A 22,628-nucleotide genomic window follows, 5' to 3' on the forward strand; every position below is an offset into this window, starting at 1 on the left:
TAGACTAACCTCTAGTCCCATGATACCCCATCAATAACTCCGCTATAAGATGTGCACATAAGCGAGAACGACTGTACATACAGCTTCTACCCCTCACTGTGACCAAGTTCAAACGCATGGATATACAAATAAAGACCAATATAGAGTGGGCTTCTCGAGAATTCTCCTCCCCTCCTCAAACACCACGAACCCTTTTCTCACGCGAACCCCCTACCCCAGCGACCGCTTCCTCAACCCCCCAGAACCCCCCGAGCCCAGTTTCGGAATAACCAATTGCGATCGATGCAACCCAACAATCTGAACGCGCCCCAACCTCGAATTCCAAATTATTAGACGGCCCAAACAGCAGCTTCCGATACCGCACCCCATGCTTCCGAATCTCCCGTGCCGACTGTTTCTCTTCTTCTACTCTGTACTAACACTTTATCAGAATTAAAAAATAAAATAAAAAAAATAAAATAAAATGTGAGATCGACCGATCACCCGCATACGATAACAGCAGCATATGCCTAATGCATGTACTTGGGTGCATGAGGAATGTTTTGTGTAGATCGAGGGTGCCGAGGAATACGGGGACTGCGGAGCCTTGACATGCGCGTAAGACTTGGTAGACGTCGGCTTCGCGGCGTATTTCGAGCCATAGGGTGGCAGTTGTTCCTTTGCCGATAAATGTGTAGCCGTGTGGTATTAGGGTGATTTTTAGAGGGACTCCTTTACTGCTTGGGGGACTATGTGGTTCGCAGTAGTAATCTGGGCGGGCGTCTAGTTGCTGTTTCAGAAGACGTACCAGGTCGGATTGGTCGATTAAGTATCGGTTTGTGGGCTGTGAGAGGCGATGGCGGTCGATATTTGGGCATTGGGAGTCTAGTTCGCCTTTGGTATGTAAACCCAGGAGACAGCTTTGCGTACAGTAATCCAACTCTTCCCGTGTTTCCTGAGGTGGACACCGGGCCCGCCGTTCAATTCTGTTGTGGCCATCTAGATAAGGAATCGGGGACGAATGTAGTGGTCCAGGAAGATCGGGGTCGTCCAGATGACCAGACATCATCCCCATGCGTCGCTTTTATCGCCTCAACGTCTAAATTAGGTTCTACCAAGAAGTAGTATAGAGTCTCAGGATCGTCCTTTGCTACATGGAAGAAGCACCTGTCCAACCCCAGTCATCACACAAGCATATGCGACGCCGTCTTTGATCATAACATCAAACGCTTACATTACAACAGCTGCGACCTTCATATCTGCGACATATTAAAATCTTTCCCCATGGCTGACTGGTACTCCTGGGCTCTGAACGATTTCCGTTACCAGGTTCATCAGAAGAAGACCAGCGCGTAAATGCTCGGGAGACAATTTGTGTGGCGGTTTATATTCTATAATCGTGAGCAGCTCGTTTCTGCCGTTCACTTCACGATGAACGCAACATGGCATTGTTTTGGACCGTGTCGTTCCTCCTTGGGCATCGAGAGTTTCACTCAAAACACTTGAATGATTTTCGAATGATATCCTGACATTGTTTGGAGAGATGTTCGATGATCCTGGAATAGACTGTAGCCCGGCGAGGATGTGCCTGACATCGTTCTCGATGGTCATACGTCCAAGGATTTGAACATCGCTCTCACTGGCTAAGATGCGGCGACAAAAACCACGCCCCAGGTCTCTTAATTTTATGCGGGAAGTGAACGGCGCGAAAGGGGATCCTTGATGACTATGAAACAGCGAACACACATTGCTGTACACTTCCTGCTGAAGACGGGGAAAATCAATCCACTGGCGAAGGTAGGTCGGATGAAAGCGGTTTGCTGGATTTGTCAAGGGTCCTTGGGTAGCAAGGGTCGGATTCCTCTGAAACTGAATAGGCTTTGAAAAGTAAAGGTGGCAGTATTCGATGAATTCGGCAAATGTCGTCTGTCTCGACTACTTCTCAGCATCCCTTCGTCTCTCCTCAGCAATTCACCGTCCTTCTTCGGCGTTTCTGCGTTCCTCTTCGATTTGTTTTAGCTTAGACTCATGCTCTTCCACGATTTTCCTATAAGGATCAGTATCCGACATTTTCAAGGGCGATACGGATGAGTTGCTTTATCAACGCTGACAACTGAGTTCATTCGGGTGTCAGTCGCGATGAATGACAGTTTAGGCTTGAAAACGAAGCTTCCATTATGTAGATAAGAAATCGTAGTGGAGAGAAGTGCATATAGCCCAAAGGTATGTATTATCGTGGAGACTGCAATAATACTTCGCGACACGCGAAGCAGGCATGGTGCTTATGTCATGTCATGTGATAACTAACTAGTTAGTTTGTCATGGTACTGTGCTTGCATTATGCCTGAATCTCGCTGTTTGATAGTGGAGTGTAGCATGATTGCGTCTGCTGCCATATTTGTGGATGAAAGTCAAATCGTATAAAGCGAACTCCTGGGGAGGAACGAGCATACGAGCAAGAGACAAGACAAAAAGGTAGAACACAGCCAATAGTTGTGTTTAATCTGATCAAATATGTAACTGCTTATCCAACAAAAACCTTCCCATCGCCTCTGCATCCAGATACAAAGCGACATCGATGCCCCCATAATCCACCCCCGAATCCATCACCTGAAGACAACCATTCATCTTGGGCATAACCGCGTGCACATATCATGGCTGTTGCTCAGAGCCCACAAAGTCTACCTGATACACATGAAACCATAACCAAGACGTTACCAATGTATGCTGCGTGCCCAAAAACGCCTGCCACAGTCGCTGCGGCGAGACCTCATGCGCGGCATCATGCAGCATGGTGCTCATCGCTTCAGGCTTGAAACACAGCATCATCTGCCGGATTTGACTTGCTGTTCTGCCCATGCTTGAAGAACAGGCGGCAGCTCCTGATGTTTGGATGTGCGTGAGGAACAGCGGCGACCCGATGAAGGAATCGGACAACGGGGGCGATACGCGGCTTTATATCTAATTGTAGACAGATAATAAACGATTGATTGAATCATATGCTCAGTGGTAGATGTTGCTCAAGGCCATCCTCTAGGTTCGGCGTTTGAACATAACTCTCCCTGTCGGATTGGGCAGATTCTGTATCTCAAAAAGCAAACTTGGGGGCCGCTCATGTCGGTCTTCTGGAAATCGAAAGTCATAGTTCCATGTTATATAGGCAATAACAGCCTTTATCTCAGCCGATGCGAAACACGTTTTGGTAGCCTTCTTGAAGCATACTCATGCCATCGTGTATGGATCGAATTCGGCTTTGCTTGATGGCGGCTGGATCCTCGCCTCCCACAATCGGGACTCCCTGTCCCGGGCGTTTGACCCAGAGAATAATAGCCACTGCAACTATTCCGACATGAAGCAAGTAGTGGGAGCGGACCGTCTTGTGGGACAGGAAAGTGCACGCGAGTAACCTGTACAATGTACTTGTCAAATGAGAGAAGTCTGCGGAGAGAGCCATTGGTTCCAATGATCTATAATGCAAGGTGAAGCTGAATCTGTTGTAGTTAAATGAGAGACCCGGATAATAAACTAATCAACAAACTGATACATATGTCATCCGCTTGTCAGGGAACCAGTCACTTTTTAGGGTTTAACTCCTTTAGAATACCAACCGGTCAATGTCCGAAATTGGAACTTCTCTACTGTCAGATCCATATCAACATAAGCCATCAAACAGCCAGACCTGGCATCACTGACTCTGTATTTCCATGAATGGGACCCCTTTTCTTTCCATCGAGCTCCGATATGCCCTTGGAGTCCGACGGCGATGTCAAGCCAGTCGTATGCGCCCCTGCCAGCACTACCAATAAATAGACAAGTAGGAGCCAGGAAAGACAAGGAGGTAGAACTCTGACAGGGGAAGGTTGTGTTATAGCTAGAATAAGAAACTCTAATACAAGCTCTAACGCAATTGTAGAATTAGTTTTCCATTGACGGATAAGCAACGAGATGTGGACGGACTATTTCGAGCGCAAAGCTTTGTTGACGGAACTGATTTGTTGTCGATTGTATGTCAGTCCTCGGAATAGCGGAGAAGTGTCAATAGATAGTGGGATGATGAAGAGAAAACAGGATGATGGTCGACGAGAGGGACAAAACAAAGACGAGGGCAATGTACGCCGACCGGATCAAAGTAATTCCGCTTAGTATGCCATCATTTCAGTGGACGACTATGTATTCATATTTCAGATAAAAAGCAATATAGACAAAAGAGATGCAATGAGAATGACAGATTTCCCCGAAATAATATAAAAGAATCATACACTGCATCGTACTCCTCGGGAGTTCCCAGAAGAAAAAATATAAAATATAAAAAGACACAAAAATATACCATGAAGAATCCAAGCGAGTCAACGCGGAAGACGAATCGAAAGAGATGGTCGACCAACGACACATCAAATTGAAACAACACAATTTTAGTGCAAATGGTCGAAACTCGCGATTAACGAGCGACCCCCAAAAGACATCAATCAACTCCGCATCCAACCGGGATTTTCTCACAACAAACCAGACCCATCTGCCACGGAACCGGTGGCAGGAAAAGTAATGAGCAATCGTAGTCACCCATCTCCAATCCATATACATGAAAACAAACAAATCAAATAAAAAAGGTATGCAAAGCAAAAGCAAGAATAGCAAAGTCAAAAAGGTCAACACATCCCAAAGCAATGCAGACGTATATCGTTTCCGCCTTTCTAGATATCTCCCAATGCAAAAACAAAATCCACTCCGCCCAAGTAAAATAACCCAAGATCCAAAGAATATTTAGCAAAGAATCGTAAAATGGTGGCCAGCCAGAGAGCACAAGACAACTCCAAGCCAAGGGTATATGCGCCCAGCACTTTCACATGCTCCAAGCATCATCGCGGTAATCCTCCAGGTCAAAAAAAAAAAAAAAAGACGAAAAAGAAAAACAAAGGTTGCCAACCGAGAAAAAAAGAAAAAAAAAAAAAAAGGTATCACTGAGTTTGAGTAATGCAGCAAAATCGAAAGTCGCAGGCGCCGTCGCTCGCAGAAAGCCGAGATATCGCAGATAATCTAATGCGAAGAAAGAGGTCGTCATCCGGAATAGAAGGTTGTATATACAATGAAACACTGCTTTATCTTTTTCGTGAAAAACGAGGGCGAAAGTAATCTGTCGGTCAAGTCGTGGTATAGTGAGACATTTATGTCGACTGAAAGAAAATCAATAAAGCGAAAAAAACAAGACCCGTGGTTGATAGAAACCCGATGATGCAGGAGGCGAGACAAGGGCAGGATATGTCCCCAACTAGAAGCCGGCTTGACGCTAGTACCTAGGACGATCTCACCACCGACGCTGGTTGTGCATCATGGATGGAGAGATGGAGGTGGGAGGGCTAGTCAAGGTCATTCCGGTGGCAGGATTGACGATCGGGATAACCTTGCGGGTCCTGGCGGAAGATGGCTGCTGGAAGTTCATCTGAGCGGGGTTACCAGTAACACCCGAGTGGACGTAGGAGTTGGCGGAAGCAGGAGACAAGGAGATGGAAGGAGTGACCTGCTGCTGGACAGGCTGGATCTGGTGTTGGAGGGGAGAGGTGTCGGGAGAGCCGCTAGACAGCGACGAGCGATCGGAAGAGGCGGAGTGGATGGAATGCAGCTGCAAAACAAATGTCAATGATCTGTTTCACTAATTCCCTTCGTTTATATTCCCTTAAAAGGGATAAAAAGGCCATTCTTCTACTAGAATGTACGGGGGTGGTAATCCCGAGCGGTGAAGCACATACATCGTCCTCGGTCAGGAGACCCGGGCAAAACTCCAAATCGTCATCCAAATCAAAAGACCGCCCAGCTTCGAATCTGGCCCGGAAGGCAGACACTGCGGGAGCCTCAGCCAGTTCTCTCATGCTCTTGACTCCGCGGAACTGGCGCTGCTGGGTGTTCTGGGCGGCCATCTTGGGTCCTCTCCGGGAGCGGCCTCCGTGGTGGTTATTTTGCATGTGAGCGACGTGAGGGTGCTGGTGCTGTTGGCCGTAGAAGAAGGTCGACATATTGAAGATGTGTAGAAGTGGTAGAGCGTTGAATGCGAAGTACCGGGGGAGAAGAAGAAGAACAACAACGTTTGAATATACGGAAAGATATTTGCAAGAAGAAGAAAAGGGAGAAAGCGTTCGAGAAAAAGAAGAATTAGAACAAAAGGAGATGGATAAGCGAAGGATGGAAAGGATGGAATTCGAGGAGTGAAAAGAGCAAGAAATGAGAAGAAAGAGGGAGAGACGAAGGACAGCGTTGTGGGATGGAGATCGTACGAATTAAGAAGAAAATGGCGGGACCAACAGAAAAGAAGCGAAAAGCAAAAGAACAGAGCAAGAGGGGCTGCCGGTAATGTTGTTATTCTTTTCGGCTGGGGCGGAGTCGTCGGTGGATCCCAGCAAGGAATATGACCAGCACGTTACCATACCTTACCGTCACCTTCCTGTCTCTTCTGCCTGTCTTCCATTCTGATGTCTCCTTAAAAGCGGGTATGGTATTGTCATTCAATCTCCACTTTTGTTTGTTGTGTTTTTTGCGCTAAGGTATTCAACCAGTTTTAGGAGCCAGCTAGCAGCCAATCACGATTTAGGAAGCGGCTGCCTTAGTGGCAAGTTCATCATCGGGCTACCAATAGGGAAACCGACTGATGCAAAGTGGAGATATGGCGGCTACCTTAGTGGTAATTAATGACGTTTATGGAGGCAAGACTTTTCTAATCGAGGACTAGTCGCTGTCGGTCGATGCCCGCTAGCGTCAGCATCCACGTATGGTATTGTCATGCAGGGTGTTATTTACGGCCGTTGACTAGTCTGGCAGGTGCCTCGCCCCCTGAAATGACGATACTCTCCGTACTCCCCCGTACTATGCACTAGCATTACTAGTCTGGATTGACTGTGGAGATGATAATACGACTGCAATATGAGCCTTATTACGGGAGACATGTCTTCAACAATCCTATCTACACTCCGTTCTCTGTACGGAGTACAAAGTCCTTGTACAGTGTACTATGTAGGGTAGTGGTGTTGACCTGGCATGTCGCATTATTCCGAGAACCGGCATGCTTCCACGTATGCCCTGTCCACTGTACACTATGCAGGAGGGCAGTAAAAAGTGGCAGGGCAGACTAGATAGTACGCAAGTGGCTAGTACACCCCGTCGGACTCGTTCCAAATCATCGTGCCACTTGGCCCTGCTCTCCACGGCCAATGACGACGCTTGGATCAGCAGATCTCTGCACGCCTTGCAGCGCCTCCTTCCCAAAAGTAGTGTGGCGAGATTGTCAGGCATCTTACACCCTGTCGAATCAGGAACCGACGCTGTTCAGGTGCGTGCTGCTTTGATCCGAATTCGGACATTTCTCTGCGTCAACGGAGGGCCGGTCTTCCCGGAGTGCTCTACAGATGCAGTCAAGGAGTTGCTTGGGTCACAATGTGCCCGGGCGTTGAACCATTTCCCCAGACATTATGATCAACAGATGAAACAGGAGGAGACATCAACCACGAGTACTCCGGAGTACATAGTCTGTAGGCGAGGTGGCACCTTGGGCAACCCCGTTGTTACTACTCTGGAGTACAGAGTACTATTTGCAATATGGAATGAGCCTGGAAAGGCTGGAATGCAGAAATGGAGTCGATTCCGTCTGAAGATCTCCGTGGACCCTGATTGGTCCGGAGGCCCGGTTACCAAAACATCGCCTCATGCACAATCCTTCTTCAAATCCTCTGGCGTCTGTATGGGGCACACATGGCCCCCATGATTCATGGTCACACAACGGTGGCGTTTTCGACAAGTTGTTCCTGGTGTGTCCTGCGCATGCCATCCGCTCATGTCACCGCTCTTTTGATGTTCGAAGATTGCCGGATTAGTCGAACTCAATCGTTGTCCCGTGATAGGGGTAGGAAGATCTATTCGTCCGCTATCGATCTCTTCTGTATTTGTGATATTACGGACACGCCGCTGACCCCTCGTTAAGGATGACATCCGATAAGGGGTATCCCGTATTCGATTATGTACTATCATCAGGGACCTTGACATTAGATACGTGCATAAGCGCTAGACCAATCCAATCACAACTCCGCCACACGTATCGGATTCTGCAATACCCGTCTCAAGTATATGTCTGTCTGTGAAGACGCATACATCCGAATCTCAATAGTCAAGCACTACACAGATGCAAACTCCGTTGGTCTAGGCGTAAGGGTTTAGTGTTTCAGGAAACGCTCTGATTATGTATTCGTATTCGTACTCAGGGGGCGGTTGGCTATGTATAACCGGAGCGTCGTGTTCGGTTCAACATAAACCGCAACGCATTTTATTTCTCTATTCCATACTCCATACTAGAAACAAAATACCATATAGAAAACATTTCTTTTTTTCTTTCTTTTTTGTTTTCTTTTCTTTTCTTTTTTTTTTTTCTTTTTTTTTTTTTTTTTATACACTTTATGCATCAGTGTTTCTGTCCATATTGCCGCTTTCATGTGTAGAGCCGCGTCAGTCCATTTCCAAAACGGGACTACTTCCCCTCAATTGCAGCCAATATTCTAGTCACTGAGTAAAATTATCCAAGTCCTTCCTTTCTGTCCTGCGTCAGGCCCAAGTAGAAAGACCGCAGCGCTACGGCGCTGAAGCCAATGCCAATAGGAACTAAGAACCCATCAGCCTGTTGGAAGCCACTTCCTGCACGTCTACTGCAGGAATCATCTCTCATACTGCCAATAAAGAAACTCCAAGATCGGACAGCTTCAAGATAGCGTCAATGCAAGTCCTTTCTGCATCTATCCTCAATGGACCAACATATTCAGCAAACCAAACATTCTATTTTTATGACAATCGCCGATTCTCCACAAAATAACCAAGAAAATTCGATTCGCCCTTTGATGGAATTCGGTGCAGTGCAGTAAAGCCCGGGGCTTCGACGCTGGCGATGCTGACTGGGGAAAGCTAGTGGGGTTGTGGATAATCAAAGGGTCTCGACTTGATGTTGTCTTTATTCGAGTGAACCAAGAGGTTTGAATGCTATACATAGTACTTACTACATGCAAGTAGTACGTGGCTCGATTTATGTGGACATGTTCGCAAACAGACTATATGTCGTGTTCAGTTCAGTGTAACTAGAATAACACATTTACTTCAATATTCGAATTTGAGGAGGAAGATACAACACACTCAGCCAACGTATAGGACGGCAATCCGCTTGACTGCCAACGAATTGTATTGCCAGCGCATGAACTTGAACTTTGTTTGATACCCCAAAAATATACGTTTCACCACAGCCCTACGGACCATTTTTTTTTTTTTTTTTTTCCTCTCGGAACGGGCGGTAATATTGAATCCATAAAGCATCTTGAGTCGTACAGATGGTTACTACTATTCTGATGGCTGGGAACCGTGAAAGAAATGCATGTTACTCAAACGGGTTACACATGTGGGGTAATTGATAACGCTAAACCTTATCCTTGCAAAACGTGCCCCACAATACCATTTTCCATTTGGGGAATAGTATAGTTATCTCAGGGCCTTGTGAGGCTTCCAATTCCCTGCGGAAAACTTATTTAGATGATTATGATTGTCTGGTCCCGTATAATGTTAGATAGGATGAGAGAAATCATCCTTCATGAAGATTGGAGCTGATGAATTAGGATATTCGTGGACGGTACTCCATAACATGACTTGATCATTAATATAGCCTGAATTGATGAACTAGGCCGCTCGAAATGAAAGAGAAGAAAGTGACTGTTCGAGACACAAATTAGGCCAGGAATCGAATCTGGCTATTCAATCCTTGATCCATAATCACCAACCTGCTCATGCTTCACTTATCCAGGTGCTGCGTTTTGACCATCCTTGAAAGAAGCTCCTTGCAGTTCTTCTCACTATATTGCTCCCAAACCTCATAAAGAGACACCAGCTCCTGCGTACACTCAACAACAGCATGAATATCAACTTCGCTTTCAGCAAGCCATCCGATAAGCTTCTGAATTCGGGGCGGAGGACCACCGCCACTCTTATCACCTAGTGCTGTGAGCATATTCATACCACCATCCCTCATAGCTCCGGATAAAGCCGGTGCTGCAGAGCCGTGGAAACCGGCTTGACTGGGTTTGAACACGACAGCAACGATGATAGCCATTACTGCGATGACGTGAGGCGCGTGGAGTAATGGGAGGTCAGTGAGATAGTGGTCGTTGATTACAGACCATGCGAGGGCGACTTCGTCTGAGGTGAGAGCTAGTTCTTGTTGGAGTTCGGTGAGGGTTCGGTATGGATGATGCACGATCATCTGTGAGCTCATCTCGGATATCAAGAAGAATTCGCATTCTCCTACTTTGGAGACATCTGGGGCGATGAAATCTATTAACAGTTAGTGACTTCTGCTTGTATGTAAACAATGGCAGCATGGGAATAACATACCTGGCCAGAGACTTCGAGCCTCACCAACCACAAGCCGAATGTGTTGGGGGCACTCCTCCATTTTACAGGCTAGGTAAAATGCAGTCGAAAGCACAAGATAAGGGTTTGTATGTCGTATTTCATTCTTCGTATAGAATCGTTTGATGTAGATCTGGGCCGTGGCTAGGGCTTGCTGTCTGGTTGACGTCTTCTTCCCAAGCTTCGTGAGTTCTATCGAGCATTAGTTTCAATCAGAGACCTGGTATCATTTTTGCGAAACTCACGTTGACTAAAATAAATATTAAGCATCCTTTGATCCGGCAAAGGAAACTGCGTATGCACAACCATGTCTTTTTCTCGTTGTTTGTCGCGCACTTCTGCCAACTTCTCCCGGGTGAATAGCCAGTGTCGACGCTGGGTCGACGCCCAATAGTTGGCAGCCATTATGGTAGCAGAGACCGTGTATCTCTTTAAACAGTCTCAGATAGGAAGTATTGACCTATTCATGTTAAGGAGGTATACTCCGGAGAATCACGGAATAAGCGGTCTAGACATTCTCCGTCAGTTTCATGGCATGACAATAGTAGAAACACCAATACTCAAATTACCCAGTCCAACACTACAAAAGCCTCCAGGGCTGCTTCAATCAAGATATTCTTTCATAGACGTGTGTTTACCGCCAGACAGCCACATGTACGCCAGAGAGCGGTGATCGGGCGGCTCTCGAGACCTGCCCGATCGGGAATAGTAGGGCTGGGCCCTCCAGTTCCCGTGCCGCCGGCCCGGCGACTACAGTTTATCCGGCCATGTCGTCAAGCGCAAAGCAAATCATCGCGGCTTGATTTCTCAGGGAAACTTCCGGGGTGCAGTTGGGATAAGCAGATCCTCCCTTCTTGTCGACTTCAGCGATTCGGATTCGATGCACAGTTCATTACCACACCGCTCCCGGCTCTCCCCTGCTGCGACAGGGACATCCTCTCCGATCGTGAAACCGTGATCCTTCCGAGAAAAATAATGACGGGCGTGTGATAAGCAAACATCGGAAAAGCTTCATCATCGAATATGACACCCAACGAATCGAAAAATGACCGTGATCAGAGAGTTGATAAGCTGTGGGAGACTTTAGGCGCCCGGAAAGAAGGGCTTATTGATCTCAATGGGTTGAAAAGGGGGCTGAAGAAGATCGATCACCGTGAGCTTCGCCGTCATGATTTCCGATCTCCGTTGCCAGGCTGACTGACTCGGCGGTTCTCTTCCTTCAGCACTAAAAAATGCGGATGATATGTTACGGAGTATTCTAGTGGCGGTCGATACCAACGGGGATGGACACATTGACTTCTCTGGTAAGGTCACCACGTTGTTCTTTGTCGCCTTCCGAGCGTAACTGGCCCTCCCGCCAGTTTTTCCTTATCCACCTAATCTTCCTCAGAATTTCGGGCCTTTGTCGACCATACGGAGAGCGGACTATGGAAACTTTTCCAGAGCATCGATCGCAATAACAACGGCAAAATCGATAAAGCCGATCTCAAGGCTGCCTTTTCCAAGTCCGGGGTGACCGTCTCGAGCGTCAAATTGAACGAGTTCTTCTGGGATGTGGATAAGAACAAAGATGGTGTTATAACTTATGAGGAATGGAGGTGGGTAGTTACTGGTCGCTCTCAAATGATTGCTCGACAATGGCTAAAAACGATTGACGGGAACTCTAGGGATTTCCTTCTCTTTATGCCCTCCCACTCGTCCCCCGACCTGCGCGCTATCCTCTCATACTATACGGCCACGGGAAATCTAAACCCGGAAGGAGATGTCAACATCAATGATCTGCAGGGTTTAGGTACAGACCACTTGTTTCCTAGACGTTATCTTTTGGCCATCAAGAACCTTTTGTACAATATCTTTCCTCTGCACGCTTTGGCAGCCCTCATCCCAATAGCCCACGCGGAATCTGGCGAGATCTCAAAGTCAACGGTCGCATTGAAAGATGTCTCTGTTCCTCTAGACAATGAGTTCGAGCTGGAATGGCTGCCCATACCCAGGAGTGTCGCCATGTGGATGTCCTTTCGATATTATGAACGGAAGTTGACCGAAAACACTCCTCAATTAGGTTACTTCGTTGCGGGCGGAATCGCAGGCGTCGTGTCGAGAACAGCCACCGCGCCTTTGGACCGACTCAAAGTCTATCTTATTGCTCAGACGGGCGTGAAATCAACGGCTGTGCGTGCGGCGAAAGAGGGTGCTCCACTGCAAGCGGCGGGCAGTGCATCAAAGACGCTCGTTGATGCGATGAAGGAGCTGTGGCGTGCAGGTGGAATCCGGAGTTTGTTCGCAGGTTAGTTTCAATGCGTGACAACCGGTCGGGTTGGATGAACGTGCTGATGATGGGTAGGAAACGGGTTGAACGTGGCCAAGGTCATGCCCGAATCGGCTATCAAGTTTGGGGCCTATGAGGTCTGATTGCCATCCAAAGAATAAACATCCTCTGGACACGGTACACTAACATATAACAGTCCGCAAAACGCGCATTTGCTCGACTTGAAGGTCACAATGACCCTAAGAAGCTCATGCCGGTATCGCAATTCTTGTCAGGAGGGTGTGGTGGAATGGTCGCTCAGTAAGTTCGCGCTATACTGGCAATTGCATCATGGTCTAATAGCTTGTAGATGCTTCGTCTACCCTCTTGACACATTAAAGTTGTAAGTTCTATCCAACCTTCGCAAATCACTTGCCGAATGCCATAGCTGATTGTTTCTACAGTCGAATGCAATGCGAAACGGTCGAAGGTGGTCCGAAAGGGAACCGCTTAATAGCAGCGACGGCAAGAAAAGTGATTAGTAAAAACGGCATACTCGGATTCTTCCGCGGACTGCCTCTCGGCCTTGTGGGCATGTTCCCCTACGCCGCGATCGACTTGACCACATTCGAATACCTAAAACGGGGCCTAGTCGCCCGAAAAGCCCGTCTTAATCATTGCCACGAGGACGATGTTCCTCTGAATAACTTCATGACAGGAGCCATTGGCGCATTCAGTGGAGCATTTGGTGCATCCGTCGTCTATCCACTCAATGTTCTCCGTACGAGACTACAAGCCCAGGGAACAATCCTGCATCCTGTTACATATGATAGCATTGGCGATGTCGCTCGCAAAACGATTCAAACAGAAGGTCCACGAGGGCTCTACAAGGGAATTACCCCCAACCTTTTGAAGGTTGTACCAGCGGTTTCGATCAGCTACGTTGTATACGAAAACTCGAAGAGATTCCTCGGCTTGAAGTGATAACCAGCTCTCAGGCTTCAGTTTCTTGAAAGGAACTGGTCAGTCATTGTGTCACTGATAGAGAATTCTGCTTCTACATTATTCTTGCACAGAACCGGAGTTTTTTTTTTTTTTTTGCTTTATCTTCTTTCTTTTTTTCTTCTATTTCATACTTGTTCTGAACCTTGAATATTCTCGTCAAGATACCCATAAAGCCCATTTGGCAACAACTGACGATCCACGACCTGTTTCTCCTTCTGTTTGCGTTCGACATCCCGCGAGCTCCGCATCACCACCACCAAGCCATGGGCATTCATCTTGAAATTTATAATATATCAACCCCAACCCGACCGATTCCTCGAAAGCATCTTGAAAAAAGGTCAAAACGCTGACCACCACACTAGCATGGCGAGGCGTCGTGTGGGAATGAATGCATGCATGCTGCGGAGTTTCTTTTGCCCTCTTGTTTATACTTTTGACATCTTCATGTTTTTGGTATTTGTTTCTAATTTTTTCTTGTAAAACTTCAGGAGGATGGTTGATCTGTCTTTGTTTGAGATGTATGTATTGTACTTATCCAGGACTGCTGTGCAGCAGCATTCACCCTGATAGAGCTATGTAAATAGAAATTCAAAAACAATCGATTAGTTCGAGCACAATATTCCCAAATATAGACAACTCATCCTAATCCTAATCCTAATTACTTCGCAGCAACCGCCCTAACCTCCTCATCCTTGGGCAAAATATCCGGCACCGGCCCAACAGGCGTAATACTAAACTGATTAATCTGCTTATGACTCTTTGTATAATGAAACTTGATATGCTCAAAGTCCGTCGTCTCCCGGAACGCCGGCACATCCCAATACAACCCCCTCACCCAGCGATGAATAGCCGGATACCCCGAGCGAATGTCCCGGATATTACATTTAAAATGCTGCACATACACAGGGTCAAACCGAATAATCGTCGTAAACAACCTGATATCCGCCTCTGTGACATTGGAGCCGAAATAGAAGGGCTTTTCGGGGGTGAGCGAGGATGAGAGGTGGGATTCGATTTTGTCGAGGGAGGAGAAGAGGGTTGTTACGGCGCGCTCGTAGGCTTCCTGGGTTGTTGCGAAGCCGGATTTGTAGACGCCGTTGTTGACATCGTTGTAGGTCCATTCGTTTGTGGATTCGATTTGAGGGCGCATGGGGATGGGGTAGAGGTCGAGAGATTTGTATTGGGTGGGGAGGAGGTCGTCGAATTCGTAGTAGAGCATACGGATGATTTCAGAGCTCTGTTGCGATTAGTTATCTGGGCATGATGGTTTTGTGTGGAGAAACATACCTCGTTGCTCACGATCTTCTTGGCCTTCTTGTCATAGAGTACGGGGACTGTGAATCGGCCCGCGTATTCCGGGTCCTGCGCGAAGTAGAGGTCGCGGAGGTGCGAGACATCGCCGTGCAATGGGTCCGGGGTGGTGTTCGCTCCAGGCAATTTTTCATCGGAAGTTACGAAGCGCCAGCCCTTCTCCCCCAGATGCCAATGCACAGAGGTAAACGAGATAAAGTCCTCGAGACCCTTGAGCTTTCTTGTGATCAATGTCCGGTGCGCTGCGGCACGTTAGCAATTGCACTCATCCTCTCGTCCGAAAGCAGGATCGCATACCCCAAGGACAAGCATAAGAGACATAGAGATGGTAGCGGCCCTTCTCAGGAGGGAATTCCGCGCCGGATTCTCTGGAGATCCAGTTTCGGAACACGGACTGCTGGCGCTTGAATTCGCCGGACTTGTCGTTGGGGTTTACCCAGTCTGTGATCTTGCCGGAAGTTCCAGTCTATACAATGCAATTAAAAAGTTTAGCGTAGGAAATTGATTTGAATTGGATTTCCGCAAAGTATAGGAACTTACAGCCATGCTGCGTGTTGGTGAAATGAACTGAGGGGTGACGGAGCGATTCGGAGATAGCGCAAGGAACCCTGCAGAGACAACCCGGGGATTTGTGATATGACGAGAAACCTGCTGGGTTCGAAGAAGTGCAGAGAACATGAGAAAGGAGAAAAGGCTAGGGATTCGTAATCAATCTGGCCGGGGATTGAGGATTGAAATCAATGCGGCGGGGAAGGCGATGACGTTGATTACGGAGAGATCGCATAACCCTGACAAAGCAGGGTCTCCACTGATAACTATGGAGTATTGGATTTATCAGGAACTTCAAATATAATTGCTATGTGCTTATAAAAACATGACAAAACTCATAGAAAGTCGGAGACCCGTTACATTAATACGCGTTCAACTGTAGCGCGTTCGTTTTACTTCCTCAGCTTCACCATCACATACGGAATCTCAACATCCTCATCATTCTGATCCTCAGCCGTCACCTCGAAGATGACATTCTTCTGGTGCTCAGGGACGGGCTTCTTGCTGATGGTCTCTACCAGCTTGCTCATCCTATGGAAATTAATGTTAGCCGGAGTCAAAATCAGTGGAAGAAAGAAGGGGATACATACGGCAAAGGAAGACGGTCCTTCAATTTCGACGGAGGGTAGAAGCTGGCGTAGAGCAAGCTGACACCCGAGCTAACCATGCTCACCTCCAAGCCCAGATCAGAGAAGTAGTTGAGGAAGTCCTGCAACGGAATATCGTCGACCTCAAAGCGATCCCAGATCTGGTCAATGGACACTTCGCCCTTCTTACCCATGTACTTGCCCTTGGGACTGCCGATGGGCTCACTGAAGCCAAGGAAAGGAAGAGCAATGTTCACGAAACCGTTCTTGTACTGCTCAATATCGTCCTTGCCATCGATGATCTTGTAGTTCTCCAGGGAGACCAATCCAGTAACGAGCGCAGTGGCCGTCGCAATAGCAGGAATAATCTTACCCGCGATGAACTTGGTCTTGTGTCGGTCCGCCTGAGGGATTTCGTAGTTATCCGCACGGAGGTTGCTAGCCGCCGTAATGAAGTCGATGTGGTGGTTAGTGTCATCGTCCTTCTCGAATTCCACCGGGGTGAGACGGAAACCGGCAAGCGACTTGGGTGATGGAAGAGAGCCGACGAGTTTCTGGATGTCGTCATTGTCATCGCTGGGTCCAGCGGGCTGAGCATTCGGATCGGGATCATTCTCGTCAGCCTGAATCTTGACGCTGGAGCTAGGTGTGAATTCGGGGATGATCATGTTATCCACAATCTTGCGGTAGTATCCCTTGTCCGCACCCGGATTCTTGATGCCGTAGTTGAAGGCGTGAAGGTTCGCGGCCGCAACGACGAAGCTGAAATGGGTGGGGTTCGTGCTGTCGAACTTCAGTGGCGCCGGCGCACGCTTAGGCCCAGACCAGAAAGGCTGGCCGGTAGACGTCTTCGAGTCTTTGGGGAAGTTGTGCAACAATTGCTGAATCGCGTTGTTGTATTGAGCCTCGAACTGGTGGCGAGCCCAAATAATGCAGTCATCAAAGGTCAATGGCTTGTCGGTAACCAGGAAATCACGGAGGTTTTCAAGCGTCTGCTTCTCATTACCAGCCTGCTTGAGCGTCTGCTCGATGTAGTTGGGCTGAGACAGATAGAGGTTGACAGCCTCCGGTGGCCCGACGAAGTAAGTCTGGAAAAGATCCCGAGACCAGGCAATAGTGTGCTCGATCCGGTTGGGGAAACTCTTCAAAGTACACATGGGGAAGGTCTTCTCCGGAGGGTCCTGGGAGCTCGAGTAAGACTCGGTGATCCGGGGAAGGACAACCTGAGTGTTGCCCTTGGTGCCGAGGGTTCCACTCTCGAGTAGGGGTTTCCGGAAGAAGACGCAGCGACGGTCAACGTAGGTTCTTGCGTCGACGTTGTCCAGAGCATTGGTAATGCCATCGAGGCCCTCCCAGAATTCTTCGTTGAAGATGTGTTCGGTGTCCGGCCCAACACGGTCCCGGAGTGTAACAATCTTCCCTTCCAGCTCAGGGTTCATGGTCTGAACGGCAGCAGAAGCGCATTCACTCTTCAATCTTCCGACGTCCTTGGTACGGAAAAGGAATTGCCGGTTGAGGTTGCTCTTCTCGATTTGGTCCATATCAGTAACAAAGACCTTGCCGTTGGGACCAGTTCCCAGACCCTGCATGGCCCAATTCTTCAAAGTTTCGCACCCGATGGCTCCCGCGCCAACAAGGAACTGCTTGGCATTGGCAATCTTTTCCTGAAATTCCTTTCCAAAAACGGCGATCTGCCCATCATAGCGGGTTCCAAGTGGTTTGCAGCTCTCTTCGGATCGAGTAGTAGACGCGGGGAGCGACTCCAAAGAGTCAAAGTAGAGCCATTGGCTAACTGGGTTGAATTTGCCTGACACAGCTTTGAGGATTTCCTGAGCAACAAGACCTCCAAACAGCGCAGCCAAGGGGTTCAGGTCACCACGGGCTTGATAGGCCAGTTCTTTGATAACCTTTTCATCCAATTCCACCTTGTCCTCCTGGCTTGGTGCGAGATCATTTGCGATCTTGATAACTTCCTGAGCGTCACTCTCGTTGTGAGGTTGAGGAAGCTGGCCATCATGGCTCTCTGCGAACTTATGCAGGGCTTGGATACCAATGTGCAGCTGCTGTGGTCGATCGAATTTGGCGAAGTCGGAAACCATGAGTTCCGGCTTCTTGATTTGCTGATCAAGCGGCTCAAAGTCGACAAATCTGGGCATTTTGACTTGCGTAAAGATACCGCCGCCCTGGTACGAGCCAAGGCCCGAAACATCACCAATGCTGAACGTGTAGGGGCCCTTGACGGTCACCTTCCGAGGATCAGAGCTGTTTAAGCCCTCCAAGCCCTTGACTTCGGTAAACGTGACGAAGTCTCCATCTTCAAGACCGTGTCTGCTCTCATCCAATGCCGACACCAGACCATCCTCAGCAATGTCCGCCACAATTCCGCCCACGGGTTCTTCACCGGTGGGATCGCCGACAGTGAAGTTCTTTCCGAAATCGTTGAAAAGATATCCAAAGAGACCGAATGTGTCTGCGATCGTAAGGTAGATACCGTTCTTGTGGCAAAAGTCGGCAATCGCAAGCTGCTCCTTCAGAGGAGTCAAAGTGAGAACCACCGCTTGGTAACGCTTGAGTTGTTCGAGGTTGTCTGAGAGCTTTCCGCCTTCGTGAACCGTGACGGGGACGTAAGAGTTCAATTCCGCTACTCTGGGAGCAGTCGCTTCGGCGCGCGGCTTGCCGACATCTTGGGGCTGCAGGAAGAACTGGGAGGAGAGGTCCGAGATGGCAACGGGAGCGGGGTCGTAGACGGTAAGGGACTTGACACCAGCGAGAGCAATGTTCTTGGCTGGATTTTAAACGGTTAGGAAGGTATACTCATCTTAATTTTGCTAGTATGACGACTTACCGATCTCAACACCCAGACCCTTCAATCCGACAATGAGGACGTTCGAAGAGCCCATACGCTTCATAGCTTCATGACCAAGCACGTACCTACAAGTAAGAACCTGATCAGTATCTCGTTTCCACCGCGAATGGAACTTCCAGAGACACTTACAGTTGCCGACTGTAAAGAGACTCGTCGATCTCCCCGTGCTTGATCGCCTCCACAGTTTCCTGTGGGTTGTCCACCTGCATCTTAGCGTCCTACCACATCGTCAGCCCTAGTCCGTCTGATACCAACTAGACCACTCAGCATACTGTCATGATTTTTTTCGTCTCTGGTGTAGCTGTTGTGTCGTCGCCCGATGCTCTTCGCTTTCCCAGCTGCGAAGCTTCACGAACAGGGATACTGGAAGGAATGGTGAACGACTTTTCCGGTTGAAAGCCTCGCCTCCAAGCAAGACTTTCCAACTGGCGTTATGAAAGAGGGGTGTATATCTAGTTGTAGCTTCCCGGGGGAGCTATTCGAAGCACAGGAACGAAGAGGGGTAAGAGCGGTCAACGGTACGACCTTATAGCGTACTCGAGATCAGTGAAGATACTATACAAGATGTAACAGTGGGAGAGCGTGAAAGCAAAGACAACAAGAAATGGCAAAATGACAAAAGGAAGAGAGAAAGCGATGGAGAGCGAGAGAAGAGAACAGCGACGTAAGAGAGGGACCGGTTGCTACGTGCTGACTCAGCTCGAGGCACGTGCTGATTGGCAATTGCCCCACGATAGCCTTAAGAAGACTGACCTTTTGCTACTATACGTACTATATACGATATGCTCGATTGCTGACGGCGTGGGAGGTGGAATGTCACTATGAGAACCGCATTGGAAACTGGCCACTTGTTTGTGCTGTTACTGTGAAGAGGAATTCGCCGTTACTTCTTCAACTCGACCTCCGCCGCATCTCCGACACGCCCATTACAACGCGATAACTACAACGGCAACCGTGACGCAGGTATTCGACCTGCTCTTTTATATGTGCCGATACGAGCTTCTGGGTCGTGGATTATTGTACTGGCAACGTCGAAAGTCAAAAGCAGATAACAATCTATCACTGGAGTAGGTCCTGCGTCGCCGGTTTGTACACCGCACCAGACATTTAACACAGGAACCAATCGATAGGGAATCGGACATAGAATGCTCCACGAGATCCTCCTCTCCCTCTCCGGCCAGCCGTCGCCCCTCTTCGCCCTCCAGGGTGAGGAGGATACCGTCGCTCAAGATGCTTTTCCGCTCCTGGCACCTCCCGAGAAAGCCCTCCTCGCATCCCTCGCGCGACTGAGCCGATTGCATGCCCGACTGCGAAACCATACTTCGATAATCTCATCGTCTCACCCATCTGTCATCTGTCGAGCCGTGTCGACCGCGATCGTTACGGAACATCTGGGTGGACTTCAAAAGAAAATACTCGAGGTGGAGAAGGCGGTTTTGGTGGAGGATAGCGGATATGTCGGTGGATATGGTATCGTGCCGTTATCGACAATTGTGGGCGAATTTGCTCCATGGACTCGACGACTAGAATGGCTATGGGAGGTAGCTCGATTCATCTATCCGGAGCACAAGAAATCCTATCGAGGCTGCACAGGCGCTGCGCTGATCGATCACCTTCGAGCGGAATCACAAACTGGGTATGCTGACTTGGAAGAGATGGCGTTGCAATTGGTTACGGCAGCAGAAAGGGCATGGATGAGGCAGTTGTCGATGTGGCTATTGCATGGGACTCTGCCGACATTTGGCAAGGACGACTTTTTCATTCAGGAGGATGACGCCAGCGAAGGTGATGATTCTGGCGTAACGCAATTCGCAATGCATACGGACCGACTACCGAAATTTGTCTCTGCCAGCACAGCATCATCCATCTTGTTTATTGGAAAGTCTTTGAATCATATCAGGGCGAAGCGCAAAGCGTCTTCAACGGGCACGTCTACAAGCCTACTAACATCTCCCGTTACTCTGCATGCGAAGCACATCGAGAGTCTTGCGGCGTTAGAGTCGCCCATGTCGAGTTCGAAGCTATCCAACGCCGTAAATGCTATACGACTGGCATTATCGCAGAGTACACTTTCCAAGCTACTTCCGCTACCAAAAATCCTCGAGATGCTATCTGTCCTTCATAATTTTATGCTGTTACAACGCGGCGAGTTTGTAACTGCTCTCGTGGCGCTTGCAGACGCTCGCACAAGTGAGCGGCATCGGAGAGGGAAAGCGCTTGGAGGACTAGTTGGGCTCAAGCCAGGAGATTTGGCGAACACTCTTGCCAAGGCGTGGACAGAGCTTTACGCTTTACAAAACGCGGAAGATTCGGGTGATGATGAACTTGATCTTGCCCGAGACCTATTGCAATTATCTATTGACGATCAGAAGAAGACCGGTCACTCACAGGACACAGCTGGACATGGCCTTGCTGATGAGATCTCAAGTGTCTCCTTCTCTGACCTGCTTTTCCCTACCCCCACATTCCTATCCATCCAAGTACGGCCACCAATGGATCTGTTCCTATCGACAACCGACATTTCCGTCTATTCAAAAATCCACTCCTACCTTCTTGGGATACGCCGCGCCCAATTACGCCTCAGTGATCTTTGGAAACACACATCCCTCCGAAGAAGCCATCCGTCCCCGTGGGGGCCTCCCCGAAGTAGTACCCGTGCCGGTCAAAACCGACTGAAGAGGGGTAGAGACCGAGACAACGCGCGAATAGTTCAAATGAGACCGGTTTGGGCCACGACCAGTGCGGCCCTTTATGTACTGTCCGAGATCGGGAGCTTCTTCCAAGGAGAAGTGGTCAATTGTTCCTGGCAGCATTTCCGTGAATGGATTGAGGGAGGTCCTTCTCACGCGGGGTCAAGGGCAAGTTCCAGACCGGGTACGGCATCATCGTCGAAGCAAAAGGAAGTGACCAGCTTCACACGTACGCATACGGCTTCCGTGGATGATTCAAGTCAGTCCACACAATATGATACACCCGCCCACGATCCAGAAACCTTGACAGTTGCACACCGTCGACATCTTTACTCTCTCGTTCAGTCATTGTTCCTGACCGATATACCATTCACAACTGCTCTTCGTTCTCTTCTCACGATCGTTGACCGCTTCCTCGCCCTTGTAGTCCGACTGGAAAGTATCCAGCGCAACATGGATTTGGAAACTGACGAAGGTGTCGTCGACGGCATGGCAGACTACGCCAGCGAAGAGCGCGAAGTCCTACGGGAACTTAATGGCACACAGAAAGAAGTCAAAGCGGGAATCCAGAACGTTGTAGCGCGGTTAAGAGATATTGACGACAGCCGGTCTGGAGAGGGACGACGGATGTTCGACCTCGCGAGAAATCCCAATCAGAACTGGTCGTTGACGCTGAATGCTAACAATGGCCTTGGGAGTACGGAGTTGCCGAATGCCAACCATTATGTACCGCGCAAAGCAGCTGGCGTGGATCAGTTGCTGATGAAGCTGGATTTTGGCAATGTCAATGACGACGGAGCTTGATACTGCAAAAGAACTTGAGTCTGGCGGCTTTTTGCTCATTGCACTGCCCTCTTTGTTATTCGAGGGCCTCTTTCATGAAATCCACGAAACCGGATACACCACGGGTTATGAATATCATGTAATGTTTACTTTCAAAATAAATTGTATGTCTAGTCAAGGCATCTGCAAGA

At 48.7% G+C, this 22,628-nt stretch overlaps 8 protein-coding genes across 8 annotated transcripts; 4 read left to right on the forward strand and 4 right to left on the reverse strand.

Annotated features, from left to right (window-relative positions):
* Positions 1 to 466: 466 nt before the first annotated feature.
* On the reverse strand, positions 467 to 937 carry ASPGLDRAFT_97200 (uncharacterized protein; the record flags this gene model as incomplete). Its single annotated transcript, XM_022550602.1, has 1 exon — positions 467 to 937. A coding segment is annotated over one exon (471 nt), but the record flags the coding sequence as incomplete, so codon positions are not given.
* Positions 938 to 4,659: 3,722 nt separating this feature from the next.
* ASPGLDRAFT_722452 (uncharacterized protein) lies at positions 4,660 to 4,987 on the forward strand. The gene has a single exon (XM_022549601.1). The coding sequence runs from the start codon at positions 4,759 to 4,761 to the stop codon at positions 4,939 to 4,941; it is 183 nt and encodes a 60-aa protein (XP_022405259.1). The 5' UTR covers positions 4,660 to 4,758; the 3' UTR covers positions 4,942 to 4,987.
* Positions 4,895 to 6,264, reverse strand: ASPGLDRAFT_141220 (DUF4452 domain-containing protein). The gene is made up of 2 exons (XM_022541725.1): positions 5,724 to 6,264; positions 4,895 to 5,596 (listed from the first exon to the last, which is right to left on the reverse strand). Exons 1-2 carry the CDS (start codon positions 5,985 to 5,987, stop codon positions 5,282 to 5,284), a joined length of 579 nt encoding a protein of 192 aa, XP_022405260.1. The 5' UTR covers positions 5,988 to 6,264; the 3' UTR covers positions 4,895 to 5,281.
* Positions 6,265 to 7,060: 796 nt separating this feature from the next.
* ASPGLDRAFT_22096 (uncharacterized protein) lies at positions 7,061 to 7,726 on the forward strand (the record flags this gene model as incomplete). Its single annotated transcript, XM_022543152.1, has 1 exon — positions 7,061 to 7,726. The coding sequence occupies one exon, from the start codon at positions 7,061 to 7,063 to the stop codon at positions 7,724 to 7,726; it is 666 nt and encodes a 221-aa protein (XP_022405261.1).
* Positions 7,727 to 9,781: 2,055 nt separating this feature from the next.
* ssn8 (cyclin-dependent protein serine/threonine kinase regulator SSN8) lies at positions 9,782 to 10,803 on the reverse strand (the record flags this gene model as incomplete). Its single annotated transcript, XM_022544085.1, has 3 exons — positions 9,782 to 10,320; positions 10,381 to 10,590; positions 10,644 to 10,803. The coding sequence occupies 3 exons, from the start codon at positions 10,801 to 10,803 to the stop codon at positions 9,782 to 9,784; spliced, it is 909 nt and encodes a 302-aa protein (XP_022405262.1).
* Positions 10,804 to 11,225: 422 nt separating this feature from the next.
* Positions 11,226 to 13,768, forward strand: ASPGLDRAFT_42167 (uncharacterized protein). The gene is made up of 9 exons (XM_022545553.1): positions 11,226 to 11,551; positions 11,622 to 11,702; positions 11,789 to 11,996; positions 12,066 to 12,190; positions 12,461 to 12,685; positions 12,743 to 12,804; positions 12,864 to 12,967; positions 13,017 to 13,049; positions 13,111 to 13,768. The coding sequence occupies exons 1-9, from the start codon at positions 11,422 to 11,424 to the stop codon at positions 13,628 to 13,630; spliced, it is 1,488 nt and encodes a 495-aa protein (XP_022405263.1). The 5' UTR covers positions 11,226 to 11,421; the 3' UTR covers positions 13,631 to 13,768.
* Positions 13,769 to 14,309: 541 nt separating this feature from the next.
* Positions 14,310 to 19,242, reverse strand: ubaA (E1 ubiquitin-activating protein ubaA; the record flags this gene model as incomplete). The annotated part of the gene is made up of 9 exons (XM_022543153.1): positions 14,310 to 14,888; positions 14,939 to 15,204; positions 15,260 to 15,428; positions 15,503 to 15,656; positions 15,932 to 16,042; positions 16,102 to 18,883; positions 18,944 to 19,029; positions 19,094 to 19,182; positions 19,237 to 19,242. 9 exons carry the CDS (start codon positions 19,240 to 19,242, stop codon positions 14,310 to 14,312), a joined length of 4,242 nt encoding a protein of 1,413 aa, XP_022405264.1.
* Positions 19,243 to 19,767: 525 nt separating this feature from the next.
* On the forward strand, positions 19,768 to 22,627 carry ASPGLDRAFT_141236 (putative gamma-tubulin complex component GCP4). Its single transcript, XM_022541726.1, has 2 exons — positions 19,768 to 20,031; positions 20,095 to 22,627. Exon 2 carries the CDS (start codon positions 20,110 to 20,112, stop codon positions 22,456 to 22,458), a length of 2,349 nt encoding a protein of 782 aa, XP_022405265.1. The 5' UTR covers positions 19,768 to 20,031; positions 20,095 to 20,109; the 3' UTR covers positions 22,459 to 22,627.
* Position 22,628: the final 1 nt, after the last annotated feature.

The sequence above is a fragment of the Aspergillus glaucus genome (genome assembly GCF_001890805.1).
Source record: "Aspergillus glaucus CBS 516.65 unplaced genomic scaffold ASPGLscaffold_2, whole genome shotgun sequence".
Taxonomy (NCBI): Eukaryota; Fungi; Ascomycota; class Eurotiomycetes; order Eurotiales; family Aspergillaceae; genus Aspergillus; species Aspergillus glaucus.